Genomic DNA, 16,837 nt, shown 5'->3' on the forward strand with positions numbered 1-16,837 from the left:
TCACTTACCCTCCTACTTTAATGGGTGAGGATAATGAGACAGATTACTCTTGGATATCAAATTAGCCTTAACATTTCCTCCTTTTTTTTTTTTTTTTTAATTAGGTAAGAAAACTAGGTTGATCCTCTAGGGTAGGACCAACATATCTCATCCTTTCGAATGAAGGAGGTAAGTTGAAGTCACCGGCTATCAAACCACCTCGAAAGAGTTGGACACGAATGTCCAATAGTAGCCATGAAGTCAGCAACCTTGTTGGCTTCACAAAAGCAATGTTTAATTATCACTTCATCGAAAAAATGAAGGTCTGATTTTACATCCTTGATAATACTAGAAATTTCCCAAGAAATTTGTGAAGTACCTCGAATTGAGTTAATAACACATAAATTATCACCCTTCACAATTAACTTTGAGATTCCTAAATATTTAGCTGCTAAAATACCTTTTTTTTAAAGCGGAGCTTCCGCAACAAGGATACTATTGGATCCACACTTTTTTGCTCCCAACAAAACGACTTTACCATTGTGATCTCTTATAGAATATCCTAAAGAAGCTTTATTACCTTCTATTCTTGATCCGTTAAAAATTAGCTTTAGAAAACCGTTTCTAGGTTTTTCCCACCAAATTTCTTCCTTTCTAAAGTTGTTTCTAGCTGATTCTTCTATCTCGCGATTGTTGAGATTAACATTTCCTCCTTGAAACATGTCATTTGAAGGTGCAAAAAGTCAAACATATACCAGTCAAGTAATAAGTACTCCTAATAAGAAGCATTGAAATGTGCACAAAAAGTGATCCATGCTTGTTTAAGCAGTTATCCAAAGGACTGCTTCTACCTGCTACACTGATAGAACAATGGCGTCAACAAATTCCAGCATCATGACAGTTGATTCAACTGCAAATGATGATCACCTCCTTCTCACTCCCCTTTTAATGGCGGAACATGATACAGTTCCTGGGGCTGTTAATTTTAAGCACACCCCTGCAGTTCGATCAAACACTGGACGCTGGAGATCTGCTGCTTTTATTATTGGTAACTTCACTTCCCTCTTTCCCAAATACTCCCTCCATCCCCGTCATTTGTTTACTTTTATTTAATAACAAGTGGACGATGATGAAGGTGGAAGATCAAATTACTCATCAAAAAAATTTCCAAAAAAAATGGAAGAGGTAAATAAATGATCGGGACGAAGGGAATATCATTTCATTAGATTTCTGGCTATTGTATTCAATCTGTTAACAAGATTTGTTTTAGTGTAGCAATATACGGAGTAGTATTTCTATTGTAAATTTCCAGTAACTAGGTGATAATGTGATATGGTGGGACGTGTTGGATATTTGGGGTTCCTAATGTTTACGGATCATTAGTGACGGAGCCAGGATTTGTACTAGAAATGAATACTTTTATTAGGGATAGAATTAGTAGTGTAATATAAGTAAGAAAATTGCACCCAAATAATACCAAGTTGTTAACATTGTTCCAGTTTTGCACTCATTAGTATGTAGTGTTACTAGTGTAATATAAGTAAGAAAATTGCACCCAAACAATTTGGGATTAGTTTGGGAAGATTGCAACTTAGTATTAAAAATGACGGATCGGCCAAACTTGAGATTGATGGTAGTCAATTATAACTAATCTTTTGCTTAGGAATAAAAAAAGGAAATTGAGATTATTAAAGAATACAAGGGAGTAGTGTCTTAGGTTTTAAATGACAACATCTAAAAACATTAAAATCCCTCCGGTCTAGGGATGACAATGGATTAAATTGGATCAGGAATTGTGAGTTACAAACCCGATCCACTTACTTAGTGGATCTCTACACCAGTCATTTGGAAACAACCAGTCTGTGTTAGCAACACAAGGGTGGGTAAGACTGGGAATTTGCGGTAGCCCTTGAGGCACTTAGTGATACTGATGTTGTTGTCTGATGAAGGAGTGGAGATGGCAGAGAGGATTGCACATTTTGGTGTATCAGGGAACTTAATAAACTTCATGACTGAGATATTGGGGCAGTCTACAGCAACGGCTGCCGCTAATGTCAATGCTTGGAATGGAGTATCCTTAATTCTTCCTGTTTTGGGGGCTATTGTTGCTGATTCTTTTCTGGGCAAGTACTATACCATTATTGCTTCATCCATTATTTACATCTTGGTTAGTAAACTACTATATCATCTTTTGCGTCCTTATTTTGTACTCCGTATCAAACTATCTTTTATAGTACATGAGATGCGTGCTTTCCGACCTTTTGTAAGGCGTGATGTCATTGTTTTATTTTTCTTTTTTCTGGACTTGCCTTTGGTGGTTAAGGTTACTAAAAGAAGAGTGTGGAATTAAGATTTTACGATTGGTTGAATGCATTAGACTCTTGGAGTGCTTGTGCACTTGTCTATGTTGTAATAGGCAAAGCTTGAACAGACTCTACTATGGTAGCAGCCTAAGGTGTGAAACATTCATTGCAAAACTACCAGCTTGTCAAGGACCAAGTGCTACTTAATTTTTATAATTTAAAACCAACAGGGGTGAGTGCTAGACTATGCATGCCTTCCTATATCATGATCGGCCCGTGTATCGAAAATTTAGGTCTAAGAACTGACTGCATTGTCTTTTTTTTTTTTTGGTTCAGTCTTAGGTCGTTCAAATTTTAAATTTCTGTCTTCGGTCAAGTCTGGTCCGTTCTTACTTTTTAGGACTAATTTGACCTTTTCATAATAGGGTAATTAAGTGAAATGGAGGGATTACTATTGAAGCTATAATATTAGTATGCTGATAAAGTTTTTGATAATATGCAACAACTAATAGGGGCTGGGATTGCTAACGATGTCTGCAATGCTGCCTTCCCTTAACTGTGAAATTAGCACAAAGGACATTCTTGGATGTTCACATGATATCCAAACAATTACATTCTTTTTTGCCCTTTATCTGGTGGCTATTGCGCAAGGTGGGCACAAGCCTTGTGTTCAGGCTTTTGGGGCTGATCAGTTTGATGGAGAAGATCCTGTGGAGAGTAAAGCCAGAAGCTCTTTCTTTAATTGGTGGTATGTTGGGGTGTGGACTGGTGGTTTGCTAGGTCTTGGAATCTTAAGCTATGTCCAGGAAAACCTTGGCTGGGGCCTTGGATTTGGAATTCCGTGCATCCTTGTGGCGATTGCGCTACTAGTTTTTGTGTTCGGAACTTTGACATACCGCTTCATTGAGAAATGGGAAGGACAAAGTCCGTTCCTCAAAATTGGAAGGGTGTTTGTAGCAGCAGCAAGAAACTGGAATGCCAGGCATTTTGATCTTGCGGACTCAAACAAAACTCAAAGAATCTTGACTAATCATGGATCCGAACAGTTCAGGTAAGTAACACTTGTTTCTTGAACAAGGTAGTATAGGATGGTCATTAACTTAACTATGATTGTTGGCCCAATAAGTAGAAGAGAACAAGGTGTGCTATTTCTTTATTGTCGTTCTTTGCTGGACCTGGTTGCAAGGTGGTTAAGGGAATTAGTCCACACTCTCACTGTACTCGCCTTTTGATTTCTTGTTAAAGGATTAAGCTTGTAAAGTGGTCTAACAGTTGAAAAGAGAATTGAAAATACTATCATCTCTATATTACTAGGTTTCTTGATAAAGCTCTTCTTAGGCCTGAATTGTCGGATTTAGAAGAAGCTTCTTGCAGCACAAGCGAAGTCGAAGAAGCAAAGGCAATACTTGGGTTGCTTCCAATTTGGGCTACAGGTTTAGCATTCGCAATCGTATTTTCTCAAACTTCAACTTTTTTCACCAAGCAAGGTGTTACTTTGGATAGACATATCGGGTCAAGCTTTGTCATACCAGCTGCATCGTTACAGTGTATTTTGGGCATATGTGTTATTATTTTCATGCCATTTTATGATTGCGTTCTTGTGCCAATAGCCAGGACTTTTACGGGGAAACCATCTGGGATAACTATGCTTCAGAGGGTTGGAACTGGATTTTTTTTATCCATCATATGTATGATAGTGTCTGCTATCATAGAGACAAAAAGGCTTGAGATTGCGTTGAAACATGGGCTGGTAGATTTGCCTAATGCGACTGTCCCTATGAGTATTTGTTGGTTGCTTCCTCAATATGCCTTATTTGGAATTGCAGAGGCATTTACCATGGTTGGTCTGCAGGAGCTTTTCTATGGTCAGGTACCCAATGGGTTACGTAGCGTTGGACTATCAATGTATTTAACTATATTTGGCACAGGAAACCTTTTAAGTAGCCTCCTTGTAACTCTGATCGACAAAGTAACCAGTGAAGGTGGGGCAGAAACTAGTTGGTTTTCAGATAATCTCAATCGTGGGCATATTGATTATTTCTATTGGTTACTTGCCGGCCTTAATACGATAGGGTTGATACTCTTCATGTATTGTGCAAGATCATACATCTACGTCAAAATCAAGGTTTCTACGTAAACTATGTGATCGAGATGTGAAACTCAGCTGTACAGTGTACATTATACAACGTACATAATGCAAATGACACTATTGATGTGAAAATAGAGCTGTGGAATGTTAGCATTTCATCAACTTTTCTGCTACTATATAGACGACTATAGAGTAGTTTAATTCTGGTGGATTCGTTGTAAGATAACGTTCATGCAATGTTTCTATAGCTTCTTATACTTCTTACAACACGGTAAATGGATCATTTGGGTCGGATCCTTTATTATATTCTACTACTCCGTAAGTTGCAATACATGTCGTTTTGGATTTGGGTCATAGCTACTTCTTTTGACGATCTCATTTATTTATTTATTTTTGTTTAAAATATCACATACAATAAATATAAAAAATAAATAAATAATCCCAACAAAAAGACTATATATTGTACTTCCTCCATTCAACTCCATCTATACGTATTCCTTTTCGATCCATTCAACACTATTTGGTAGTTGGTACCTTTCGTTTTCTTTTTTGGTTAGTTTATGACAAAAGTGTCCTTGTCGAAATTGGTAAATTACACCAAATGCCATTACTAAGGCCCACTTGTTTTTGCTAACCATTTTACAAATATGCCTGCTAAAGATCGTCGACACATTACTAATTATCGTGGACAATCTCCCTACTACTAAGAGAATAAATTTTCCCTTCAAAAGGCATCTAGCAAAATAAGGTAACAAGTAAAAAAAATTCACTACATTATTATCTTTTCAATTAATATATTCTTATAATTAAACTCTAATATTTTTAATTAAAATTCATATTTATGATTTTTTCACTGAAATCCATAATTTATTATGCAATCATTTCCATTTACATAAATATTATTTTTCATCAGTTACACTCTAAAATTACGCAAACATGCTTCTTATGCAGTCTTTAACATAATTATTGTCATCACTTACACCCTAAAATTACGTAAATCTGTTTCTTATATTATCCTTCATCGGTCACACCCTAAATATGGTGTATATTTTAAAGGAAGTAACAATTTTTATGTTTTTTTAATTAAAACTAAAAAAATATTAGTCTAATTATTCGTAAATCGTCTTTTTAAGTGCGTGGTATACTGTTTTTACCTCTTATTGTTATAAGGTTTATACGCATTTTAATTAGATTTTACATTTTTACATCAGTTAATTGTAATTTAATGTCATAAATTAGTTTCATGCAATGATATAGCATTATAGAGTTAATTTTTATAGTAAAGTAAAAATGGATTAAGACAAAAATAACTTAACTTAAAATGTCTTTTGATGGTAATAAACTTTCATTTTCTACCTCTTACTAAGATTATATTAGTACATTATAACATTAAAGATACAATTAATTTATGCAATTAATATAATGAGAATGTCTCTTTATAAAACAAAACTAAAAAATACCGTGCTGTAGCACGGGGATCTACACTAGTTATTAATGAACTTCCTAAACTACCCCTCCCTCATACTCCCCCTTATATTTTTCATATTCTCTAAAAATCACCATTTTACACCTAAAACTAAAGAAAAAAACCCGACTCACATAACAACGAAAACACCGTCTTCAACCACATCATTTCCGTCATCAAATTCAAACATTCAACAAGGTATGTGTTCTTTATTAATTTTTTTTTGAATATTTTCTTAGTTTGTATGTTTGTGACGGAATTAGGATAGATGCCTTGATTTGTGACGGATTTAGTCGTGTTTTGCAACATTTGAATCGACAAAATTCAAAAAAAAAAAAAAGCAAAAAAAAAAAACGCATACCTGGGCTTGGACGAAAAACATTTTCGTCCAGAACCAGGCCTAGACGAAAATGTTCTTCGTCCATTATGGGTCTTGGACGAAAAACATTTTCGTCTGGGCCTGGTCCTGGACGAAAATGTTCTTCGTCCAAGCCCAGTTCGTCCTTTTTTTCTTTTCTTTTTTTTTGAATTTTATCGATTTGTTTTTATTTATAAAACTTATTTTCCCGTCTTGTTTTGTTTTCGTTAAAAAATAATTAATTATTAATAATAAACCCTGTCCGTGCTGAATTCGTTGTATTTTTATTTATTTTATTTTTTAATTTTTTTAAACTTAATTTTCCTTCTTGTTTTGTTTTCGTAAAAAAATAATTAATTATTACTAATAAACCCCGTTCGGGGCTAGTTCGTTGTATTTTTATTTTTTAAAATTTTTTAATTTACTTAAACTTATTTTTCCGTTTCACGACAAATAAAAAGAAATAGTGAAGTATAACACTATAATTAATAATTTTTTCCGTCTTGTTTTGTTTTCGTAAAAAAATAATTAATTATTACTAATAAACCCCGTTCGGGGCTAATTCGTTGTATTTTTTTTTTAAATTTTTTAATTTACTTAAAACTTATTTTTCCGTTTCACGACAAATAAAAAGAAATAGTGAAGTATAACACTATAATTAATAAATTTTTCGGTTTTATTAATTTAACTAATCAACGTCTTTTTGTTATTTTGTGAATAGATGGCCGGTGGAGAAAAAGACCGTCACGTTCGAGCTCGAAAGGGGCTCCAGTTTGAGCCTGAGGCTGAAGAGTGTAGTACCCAGTCGTGGACTGCGGAGGAGTTGGAGGAGGTGGTTCGGGCTGCTGATGAGATAGGTGAGGAGGAGGCGGGTGCGGAGTGAGTGCGTAGGGGGCCCCGTAGACGGGATGAGGAGGGACGTTTTCAGTGGATGTCGGATGGTAGTTGTAGTAGTGTCGTGGCTCCGAAGAAGAAGAAGTCGGCTAAGGATGTCTCTTGGTTGGTTTCCGATCCTGTTCCGGGTGGTCCGATGTTTCCCCACGTGATTCTCAGCTTTGGGAGCCACATTGGCCACACCTTATGGCCGACTCCTAATGAGGTCGGTCGACGAGTTTTGACGGGTTACCACCGGTTTGGTAGGACGAGGTTGTTGAGTAGATGGCGACTACCTTCGGTCGTTCGGACTATTTATGACGGTAGTGGTCTTTCTCACCTTACAGATTCCATGGCCGAGGATTTTAACATGCCCCTTATTTCTGCTTTCATTGAGAGATGGCAACCCGACACCAACAGTTTTCACATGCCTTTTGGGGAGATGTCCATACTCCTTCACGATGTTGCGCAGATCTTATGTGTTCGGGTAGATGGTGACTATTGTAAGGTGGAGAGTGCGGACGAGACGTTGGCGGATCCCCTTATGTATGTTTGTGGCTTCTTTGCGAAGTCACAAAACGAGTTGATGTTGCCGTTAAACCCTAATAAGAAGGCCCCTATTTACAAGAGTGGGGGTATATTGGTAGATGCAGTTTGTGACATGGCGGTAGCTAGTTGTGATGTTGTTCATGCTCAGGGGTTCTTGGCTGCGATGTTGGGGTCGACACTTTTCGTCGATAAATCAGGTGATAGGTTACGTCCTTAATTGTTTCCCTTAGTGACAGATACTGATTCTGTACACCACTACGCTTGGGGAGTCGGTGCACTAGCCTTCATGTACCGACAGTTAGGTGTGGCTTCACGTGCTGGTGTGAAGACTATTGGTGGTTGCTTGACTTTGTTGCAATCGTAGATCTATGAGTATTTTCCTATGTTCAGACCCGGTCCACCTTCGGTAATTGACCCTACTCAGCCTCGGTCATGCTCTTGGAGATCCGTTGGTCCCTTCGCTCAAAATGCGGAGAAATTGTTGGAGTATCGGAGGGTGTTAGATGGGCTTACTTTTGCTTCCATTAGGTGGGATCCGTATGGGCCGCGTCAGGAGGAGTATCATCCTCGTACTCTTTTTGTCGGTTGTGTTCGTTTCATGGACATAGTCGAGCCGTACCAGCCCGATCGGTGTTTACGTCAGTTTGGGTATGTGCAGGTAATACCCAATCCCATTATGAGAACGACAACGCATCGTCCTGCTTTGGGGATAGGGTACGAGGTTAGTGTCGGGGCGGTGGCCGATCATCTTTTGGACTGTTGGGAGGATCACTTGGTTCACCTTTCTCGTAGATCGAGACCAGTTAGTTTCCCGGGGGAGACGGCTCCAGATTACGAGGATTGGTATAATGGGAATTCTCACCCGTTGATCATTGATCCCGACCACCATGATGCCCCTTCTGCACATGACGATTTTGATGTCCCTGCTGAGGTAATAATTTTACTTACCGTTGTTGTAATAATTGTTTAAATTTGTTACTGTTTGTTGATAATGTTTAAAATGTCTTAGTTATTTTTGTCAATTTGCAGAGTGCACGTGCTTTAATTGATCAGTTTGCCCAAGCCCAACGGATTGGCGATGACAGGAAACAGCTTTCCTTCTTCCGCAAGATGATGAAGAACATCCAACCACTGATTGACAGGGCTAGGCACATACAAAGTACTAGAGGACCCCGTCAAACACCCGGTGATCGTATTCTGCGTAGATCAGATGGTGTGTTTACTGATAGCGAGGATGAGGGTGATGAGTAGTCGGGAGACTAATTTGTGTTTGTATACATTTATTTTGTACGTTTTTAAAAACTTTCTCTATGTTGGACGACTATGTTAGTTGACTATTCAAACCGTTTTAAATTCAAAAAACATGACGGTTTTAAATTCTGAAATTTCTGGAATACATAGCAACTGATGCAAATTCGGAAATTTCTGGAAATACTCACTACTTCATGACAATAGCTAACATAAGGAAAACAAACAAATACAAGATACACTTGAAGTAAAACTTCATCATCCTTGACATTTCCGAAATCTCTTCTTTTATACCTATCACTTGCTCTTTCATGACATTTCCACTTGATGCATCATCACCTTCATCTTCACATGCTATCTTCAACCTTTTTGTTATTGTCAAATGATCTTCAGTCAACCACGAGACAAAATTATTGCAATCTAAACACTTAAAATACGCTTTCATTGGATTATTAATTGACCCGGAAATCTTGATGATAGCGTTTTTGCCACAATGATTGCAACATTGATTCTTAAAATTAAGGCCTTCAATTGGGTGGTTTCTCTACATTGAGGATGATGTCGACATAAGTAGAGAAATGAAGAAGAAAATAGAAGAAGATGAATGACAGGGCTGTCATATACCTATCAAAAATAACCAACTGACTCTAACTAATATAGCTAGGGAAGTCGGGTCGATCTCCACAGGGAGATGGGAAAATGTCGGCTTTGTCTAAGTTCGTCATGGTAATCAAATTGGGGGGTTGTGTTTGTTTGTTTTAAACTAAAAAGCCTAAGAAAGAGAGGAAAAGCAAGAGAATAAAGATTAAGCAAAAATAGAGAAAGCAACTAAGACAGACGGTTCACCATGATTATTCAGTCAAGCAATCTAGGTCTCAGGTCAATGCAAGTATGGTCAGAGGAGCAGTGAATATCTCCTTCCGGTCTCAATTCGCCCTAAAGCACAAATAGCTTACCTTCCGCCCTCACTACACTGCCCTAATGTTCGCTACGAGTCTCGCCCTTTCCAACCTTCCGGTCTAGGTCAAGGTTTACTACGATAAAATGACTAATTGCATCGACTCAATTAGACACAAACAGTTAACTGCAGCGATTAACAACAGAGACCACACAAGCACAAAACCTAAAATGGCAATTACTATCCCTTCATAATCATGGATCCCCTAGTCTTAGCAAGGGAAATTAGCTATGCATCGCCATCGAATTAGCAACAATAACATATAGACGACAAGAATTGAACATGATAATAATAAAATGAAATGAAAACAAATAGCAATAGCAAAAATAAAGGAATAGAGGAAATAGAAGCAATGAAGTGAATTAAGAATAAGAACAGGAATCAAAAGAGAATAATAATACCGAATACAAATTCCGAATCCGAGTAGAAAAGAGTAGAAGAAGAGTAGAAGAAGAGTAAAAATGAAGAAGCAGTAGAAGTAGATAAAAGTCTCAGTGAATGAAAGATAATAAGTGAGGAAGAGTTACGCAGTCTACTGTATTTAGTAGCATACGAAAATCTCCCCCTTAAACCTAATCCATAACTTAATTACAAAAGCCCATACGAAATTAGGTGGAAAAACTCTTATACGGGCAAAACCACTCGATCGAGTGGAAATAAACCACTCGATCGAGTAACTCAGCGACAAACCCTTCGATCGAGTGGAAATAAACCACTCGATCGAGTAACTCCTTGTATTGCCTTCTCAATTGGATATTGGGACTGCTCGATCGAGTAACCTTCAGTATATAAAGCATTCGATCGACTAGAAAAGTAGTCGATCGAGCTATTTTGGCACGTTAGACACTATGACACCTTCCGAAACCAGCTCACCCGTCTTCAAAGTGATAGATTCCAAGCTCCGGCTCCTTGTCCTCCATAAATGCATGCAAATGGGACGAGTTTAGGCTTGATTTAGTTCCTCTTCGGTTTATTCCTGCAATTTACATAAAACGAACCAAAGTAGACTATTCGGAGGTATTTGTAGCTAGATGCCACGTAAATAGTACAGAAATGCGTGTAAAAATGAGGTAAAAACCTTATATAAAATACACGCATCAAATCTCCCCAAACCAAACCTTTGCTTGTCCCCAAGAAAACTATGAATGCAACTAAGAATAAACAGTGGAACGGGACCAACGCATCAACTACAAATCATCCACCAAAACCAGTTTAATGCAACAACTGACAGAGTGGCAAATGATGAGTGCAAACTAATTAAATCAATGTTTCCAACTTACTGAACCGTCGACCTTGCAAGACTCAAAAGTATCGGACTCTCACGGGTCGCTCATCACTCAAAATTAGGCACAAGGTGAGTATATACGTGAAAGATAAAAAGAAGTACAGACACTCACCTAACTCGACCTATAAGAACATGCATGCAGTTAACATGAATAAAGTCTCTACAACCATACATACGCATTCCAACCATACTAACGACCAAGACACATGCCGAGGACTTACATTTGGGTAAGTGAGGTAATGGGTAAGAAGGGACTAAGATGAATTTAGATATGTGAAGTTAATAGCCAGGCTAGCAACAACGAATCCAAATATTGAACTGCATCCCAACTTCATACTTAATATAACAAAACAAAACAGTGCAAATTCAATGCACTCATCTCACAATACGCCATAAACTTGTCAACTCCCCATAAAATATAAATTAGACATGGGAGTGAAAATCATCATACAACTTCTCGTTTTTTTTTCTTTCTGCGCACATGATTTTTTCTTTCCTTTTTTTTCTTTTCCGTATTTCCACTTTTTGTTTTCATTCTTTTCTTCTCCTTTTTTTTTTCATTTTCGTTCATCGTTTTTCCATTCCCTTCAATTCTTCCACCAACTTCTGAAATCAGATAAAACACAACCAAACTGCAGTAAAGCATTCCAAGCAGCTACTCATCACTAGCTCGGCTAGGGTAGGAAAAATTATAGAATGTAACTAATAGGACAAAAAGGCAATTTGGCTATGTGAGGCTCATGGGTAGAATGAAATAAAAAGGGAATTGCCTCTCCTAACATGTGTCACCATCCACGGACCGAATGCATACAGGTATTAAGAAGACTGAACTCATGCTTATGAAAATTGATGTTACATGCCTTACAGAGAGTACTACTTACATCCTAAATGAAACCGGTCATGAATGTCACCAGTTTATAAAGCTCTAACCTCAGAATGTAATGTAGCTTGCCGATATGTGAGTCAAGTCTATTCGTTCAGATAAGAGAGAAACAAAAACTCGTAGATCATGATCATCCCAGCTAAATGTTATGAATATGCAAGGCTAAGGTAGGGATTCAATGTAGCGTCAAAGTTCAAACGTTCCGACTCAAATTAAACGTGAAAATTTTGAAATTTATGTGATTTTGGAAATTTTGAATTAAAGACAACAATGCATACGAGAATAAATAAACGTGCAAACGAAAATGCAAGAAAACATGCAGACACGGATATGGATGCATACCTCCCCAAACCAAACCGTACAATGCCCTCATTGTACCAAAAATAGGGAAAGAAATGCAAACTGAGGAGAAAAGGATAACTCGAGGCAGAATACTTACAAAACGTCGTGAAGAGGGACCTCCCCAAACCGACCATGAACATGAGAGGTCAAAGGAAGTCAAGCAGTAGCTCAACATACAAAAAGTAGCAGCTGGAAGACGAAACCACTCGATCGAGTGACCTAGAACAGGTCGATCGAGTGATTTGGTGTCAAAAAGGGCTCGATCGAATGAAATAATCACTCGATCGAGTGATAGCGAAATTGCAGCTTGTCGATCGAGTAAAAATATTACTCGATCGAGTGAATCTCTAGGCAAAAGTTCTCGATCGAGTAGAAAAACCTCTCGATCGAGTAACTGCACCTGCAAAACACGTATAAGAAGCATAGGGAATGTAGAAAAAGCATAGTTTTGTGTTCTAAAGTTCAACAAAAAGCTAAAGGCAAAGAAATAGTTCAACAAAAATACAACAAAACAGTTTGGGTTGCCTCCCGGAGAGCGCAGGTTTAAGAGGTCCCGCACGACCTTTCTGGCATCAATTAACTGGCGCGTCAAGCTCGTCGAAGTACAGGACTTCAACACGATTGTCTGCTTCATTTGCCTCGTGATAATGCTTCACATACTGCCCATTCACCTTGAACCGGTTTCCCTCGAGGCTTTCTAGCTCAACGGATCCAAATTTAATAACAGCTGACACCGTATAAGGACCACTCCACCTGGACTTCAGCTTGCCAGGAAATAATCGCAGTCGGGCATTAAACAGCAGCACCTTTTGCCCAACATAAAATTCCCGAGGTAGAATTCTTTTGTCATGCCATCTCTTCGTCTTTTCCTTATAAATGCGTGAGCTATCATAGACATTAAGCCTAAATTCTTCTAACTCATCTAGCTGCAAAAGACGATTCTGACCACACAACTTAAGATAAAAGTTAAGCTCACGAATTGCCCACCAAGCCTTACATTCCAACTCAACAGGTAAATGACATGATTTCCCATAAACTAACCTATAAGGTGATGCACCAATTGGTGTCTTAAAGGCGATTCAGAGGCCCATAATGTGTCTTCTAATTTAAGACTCAGTCCTTCCGTGATTTAGAAACTACCTTAGACAAGATCTCTTTCAACTCGCGATTAGAGACCTCTCGACAGAGTTTGGGGTGATACCCCAAACCACGCCTGTTGAACACCAACTTTAGACAGAATGGAAGTTAGTTTCTTTTCTTTAAAGTGCATTCCCCCATCACTAATGACGACCCTAGGGACACCAAATCGGGGAAATATGACCTTTTTAAACATTTTTATCACGGTCTTGGCATCACAATGAGGTGAGGCAATTGCCTCGACCCACTTCGACACATAATCTACAGCCACTAAAATGTACCTGTTACCTTTACTGGACGGGAACGGTCCTTGGAAATCAATGCCCCAGACATCGAAAAGCTCAACCTCTAAGTTACCATTTTGTGGCATCTCATGTCTCTTTGAAATGTTCCCTGATCGTTGGCAGGCATCACAAGCTGAAACAAAAGACTTAGCATCAAGAAACAAAGAAGGCCAAAAAACCAGATGAAGTACCTTAGCCACGGTGCGCGATGGACCGTGGTGACCACCATAGGAAGAGGAGTGACAGCCTTCCAGGACTACTTTAGTCTCCCACTGCGGAATACACCGTCTCAGAGAGACCGTCGCACATTCCTTAAACAAATAAGGATCGTCCCAAAATATCATTTAGCGTTATACGTAAAACGCTTCTCTGGCTGATGAGAAAGGTCGCGGCAGCTTGCCATCGACAACGTCATTAGCTATATCTGCATACCAAGGCTCTTGATTAACAATAGACGATAATATAGCAAATAAAGAATCATCAGGAAAAGACTCATCAATAGGTAAAGAATCCTCCCTCTTGTCGTGATGATCGCATGACAGATGATCGATTACAACGTTCTCGGCTCCTTTCTTATCTTTAATCGCAAATCAAACTCCGGAGAAGGAGTATCTACCTCAATAGCCGTGGTTTAGCCTCCTTCTTAGCAAGGAGATGCCTCAAAGTCTGCATGGTCAAGAAAACAGAACTTCGACCCAATCAAATAAGAACGAAATTTCTCTAAGGCATAAACTATAGCTAGCAGCTCTTTTTCAGTGGTAGTGTACTTCACTTGAGCCTCATCCAGAGTTTGGCTCGCATAGTAGATTGCATTTAAAGCTTTGTCTTTCCGTTGGCCTAACACTGCTCCTAGTGCATAGTCACTGGCATCACACATTATCTCAAACGGCAAGTCCCAGTCGGGAGGCTGTATGATCGGCGCAGAGACCAAAGCCTGCTTTAACCTGTTAAAAGAAGAAAGACACTCGTCAGTAAATACAAAAGGGGCATCCTTAAGTAGCAGTTGTGTAAGTGATTTAGCAATTTTCGAGAAATCCTTGATAAACCGGCGATAGAAGCCGGCGTGGCCAAGGAAACTCCTCACCCCCTTAACATTAACAGGAGGTGGTAATTGCTGAATCACTTCCACCTTTGCTTTATCAACTTCTATTCCCCTATCAGAAACTAAGTGCCCTAAGACAACTCCCTCGTTGAACATGAAATGGCACTTCTCCCAGTAAAGCACGAGACTAACCTCAATACAGCGCTGCAACACTTTATCAAGGTTAGACAGACAGTTAGAAAAATCACTTCCATAAACGCTGAAATCGTCCATGAAAACTTTCATAATAGACTCAATATACTCTGAAAATATCTCCATCATACACCTTTGGAAGGTGGCAGGGGCATTACATAAACCAAAAGGCATCCTGCGATAAGCAAACACGCCCTGAGGACAAGTAAATGTAGTCTTAGCTTGATCATCTGGGTGAATAGGGATCTGAAAGAACCCTGAATACCCGTCTAAATAGCAGAAAAACTTATGAGAAGCTAACCCTTCTACCATTTGATCAATAAAAGGAAGGGGAAAGTGATCTTTCTTGGTGGCGGCATTCAGCTGTCTGTAGTCTATACACATCCGCCAACCAGTCACTACTCAAGTGGGTATTAACTCATTTTTGTCATTCCTAACCACGGTAGTCCCTCCTTTCTTCGGGACCACCTGCACTGGACTCACCCATTTAGAATGACCAACAGAATAGATAATACCTGCATCGAGCAGCTTCATTACCTCAGCCATCACAACATCTTGCATCTTCTAGTTCAGTCGGCGCTGGCCCTGTCTGCAAGGTTTGTGATCTTCCTCCAACTCTATCCTGTGCATACAAATATCGGGACTAATCCCCTTGATATCGTCCAAAGAATAACCCAAAGTTTTCCTATTTTTCTTAAGCACATCTAACAAAGAAGTCAGTTGATCGTTATCAAGCTTAGCACTAACGATGACTGGATATCCCTCAGTATCATCTAAGAAAGCATATTTTAGATGAGAGGGAAGAGGCTTATGCTTCGGTACCTTTACCTCAATGGAGCAAAGGGTACTGATCATCTGTTCCACTTGCTCTCCCTCAGCGTCGGTGAATTCACGCTCATCTAAATCATCTATAAGCAAATCCAACACAGCATCATCGTTATCTGGGTTATCCAGCACACTCATCCAAAAGCATAAGAGCTTCTAGTGGGTCCTTCATGAAAGAATCCGACCAGAAGTCATAAATAGACTCGTCAATAATATCAACTGAATAACATGTATCCTCTATCATTGGCCGAGCTAAGGTACTAGGCAGACTAAAAGTGATCGCGTCATCCCCTACTACAAGAGTCAAACTCCCTTGTTTGACATCAATAATGGCCCCAGCTGTACAAAGGAACGGTCTTCCTAAGATAATTGGGGTCCAGGTTTCCTCAGCTATGTCCAAAACAATGAAGTCTACTTGTATAAAGAACTTGCCTATTTTCACAGGCATGTCCTCTAAGACACCCAAGGGCCTCCTAACAGATCTATCAACCATTTGTAGGGTAATATTAGTAAACTTAAGATGACCCATATTCAATTTCTTGCAGACAGATAAGGGCATGACACTGACGCTGACTCCTAAATCACAAAGAGCCTTATCAATAACCACATTGCCTATAATACAGGTAATAGAAAAGCTACTCGGATCTTTCATTTTAGGCGGAGCCTTATTTAAAAGTAAATTACTAGACTCTTCCATAAATGAAACGGTCTCAAATTCACTTAGCTCTCTCTTACGCGTCACAATATCTTTCATAAATTTAGCATAAGTAGGTACCTGGGTAACAAGTTCGGTAAAAGGGACAGTTACCTGGAGGTTCTTCACAACGTCCACAAACTTACCGTACTGTCGCTTGACCTTCGCGTCTTTCAGACGACTTGGAAAGGGTACTCTGGTAGCAATGAGTGGACCCACGACTTTATCTTTACCTTTATCAGTGCGTGAAGTCTCCACAACAGGGGAAGATGACACGGTAGCGGAATTAGATATCAAAATAGAGTCTCCGCTGGTTCTGGCACTCGATCGA

The 16,837-nt window shown here is 38.9% G+C and overlaps 1 protein-coding gene across 1 annotated transcript; it reads left to right on the forward strand.

Moving 5' to 3' along the window:
• Window positions 1-764: 764 nt before the first annotated feature.
• On the forward strand, window positions 765-4,630 carry LOC141596957 (protein NRT1/ PTR FAMILY 5.10-like). The gene is made up of 4 exons (XM_074417240.1): window positions 765-1,027; window positions 1,929-2,146; window positions 2,795-3,333; window positions 3,597-4,630. Exons 1-4 carry the CDS (start codon window positions 850-852, stop codon window positions 4,417-4,419), a joined length of 1,758 nt encoding a protein of 585 aa, XP_074273341.1. The 5' UTR covers window positions 765-849; the 3' UTR covers window positions 4,420-4,630.
• Window positions 4,631-16,837: the final 12,207 nt, after the last annotated feature.

Source organism: Silene latifolia, chromosome 8 (assembly GCF_048544455.1).
Source record: "Silene latifolia isolate original U9 population chromosome 8, ASM4854445v1, whole genome shotgun sequence".
NCBI classification, from domain to species: Eukaryota; Viridiplantae; Streptophyta; class Magnoliopsida; order Caryophyllales; family Caryophyllaceae; genus Silene; species Silene latifolia.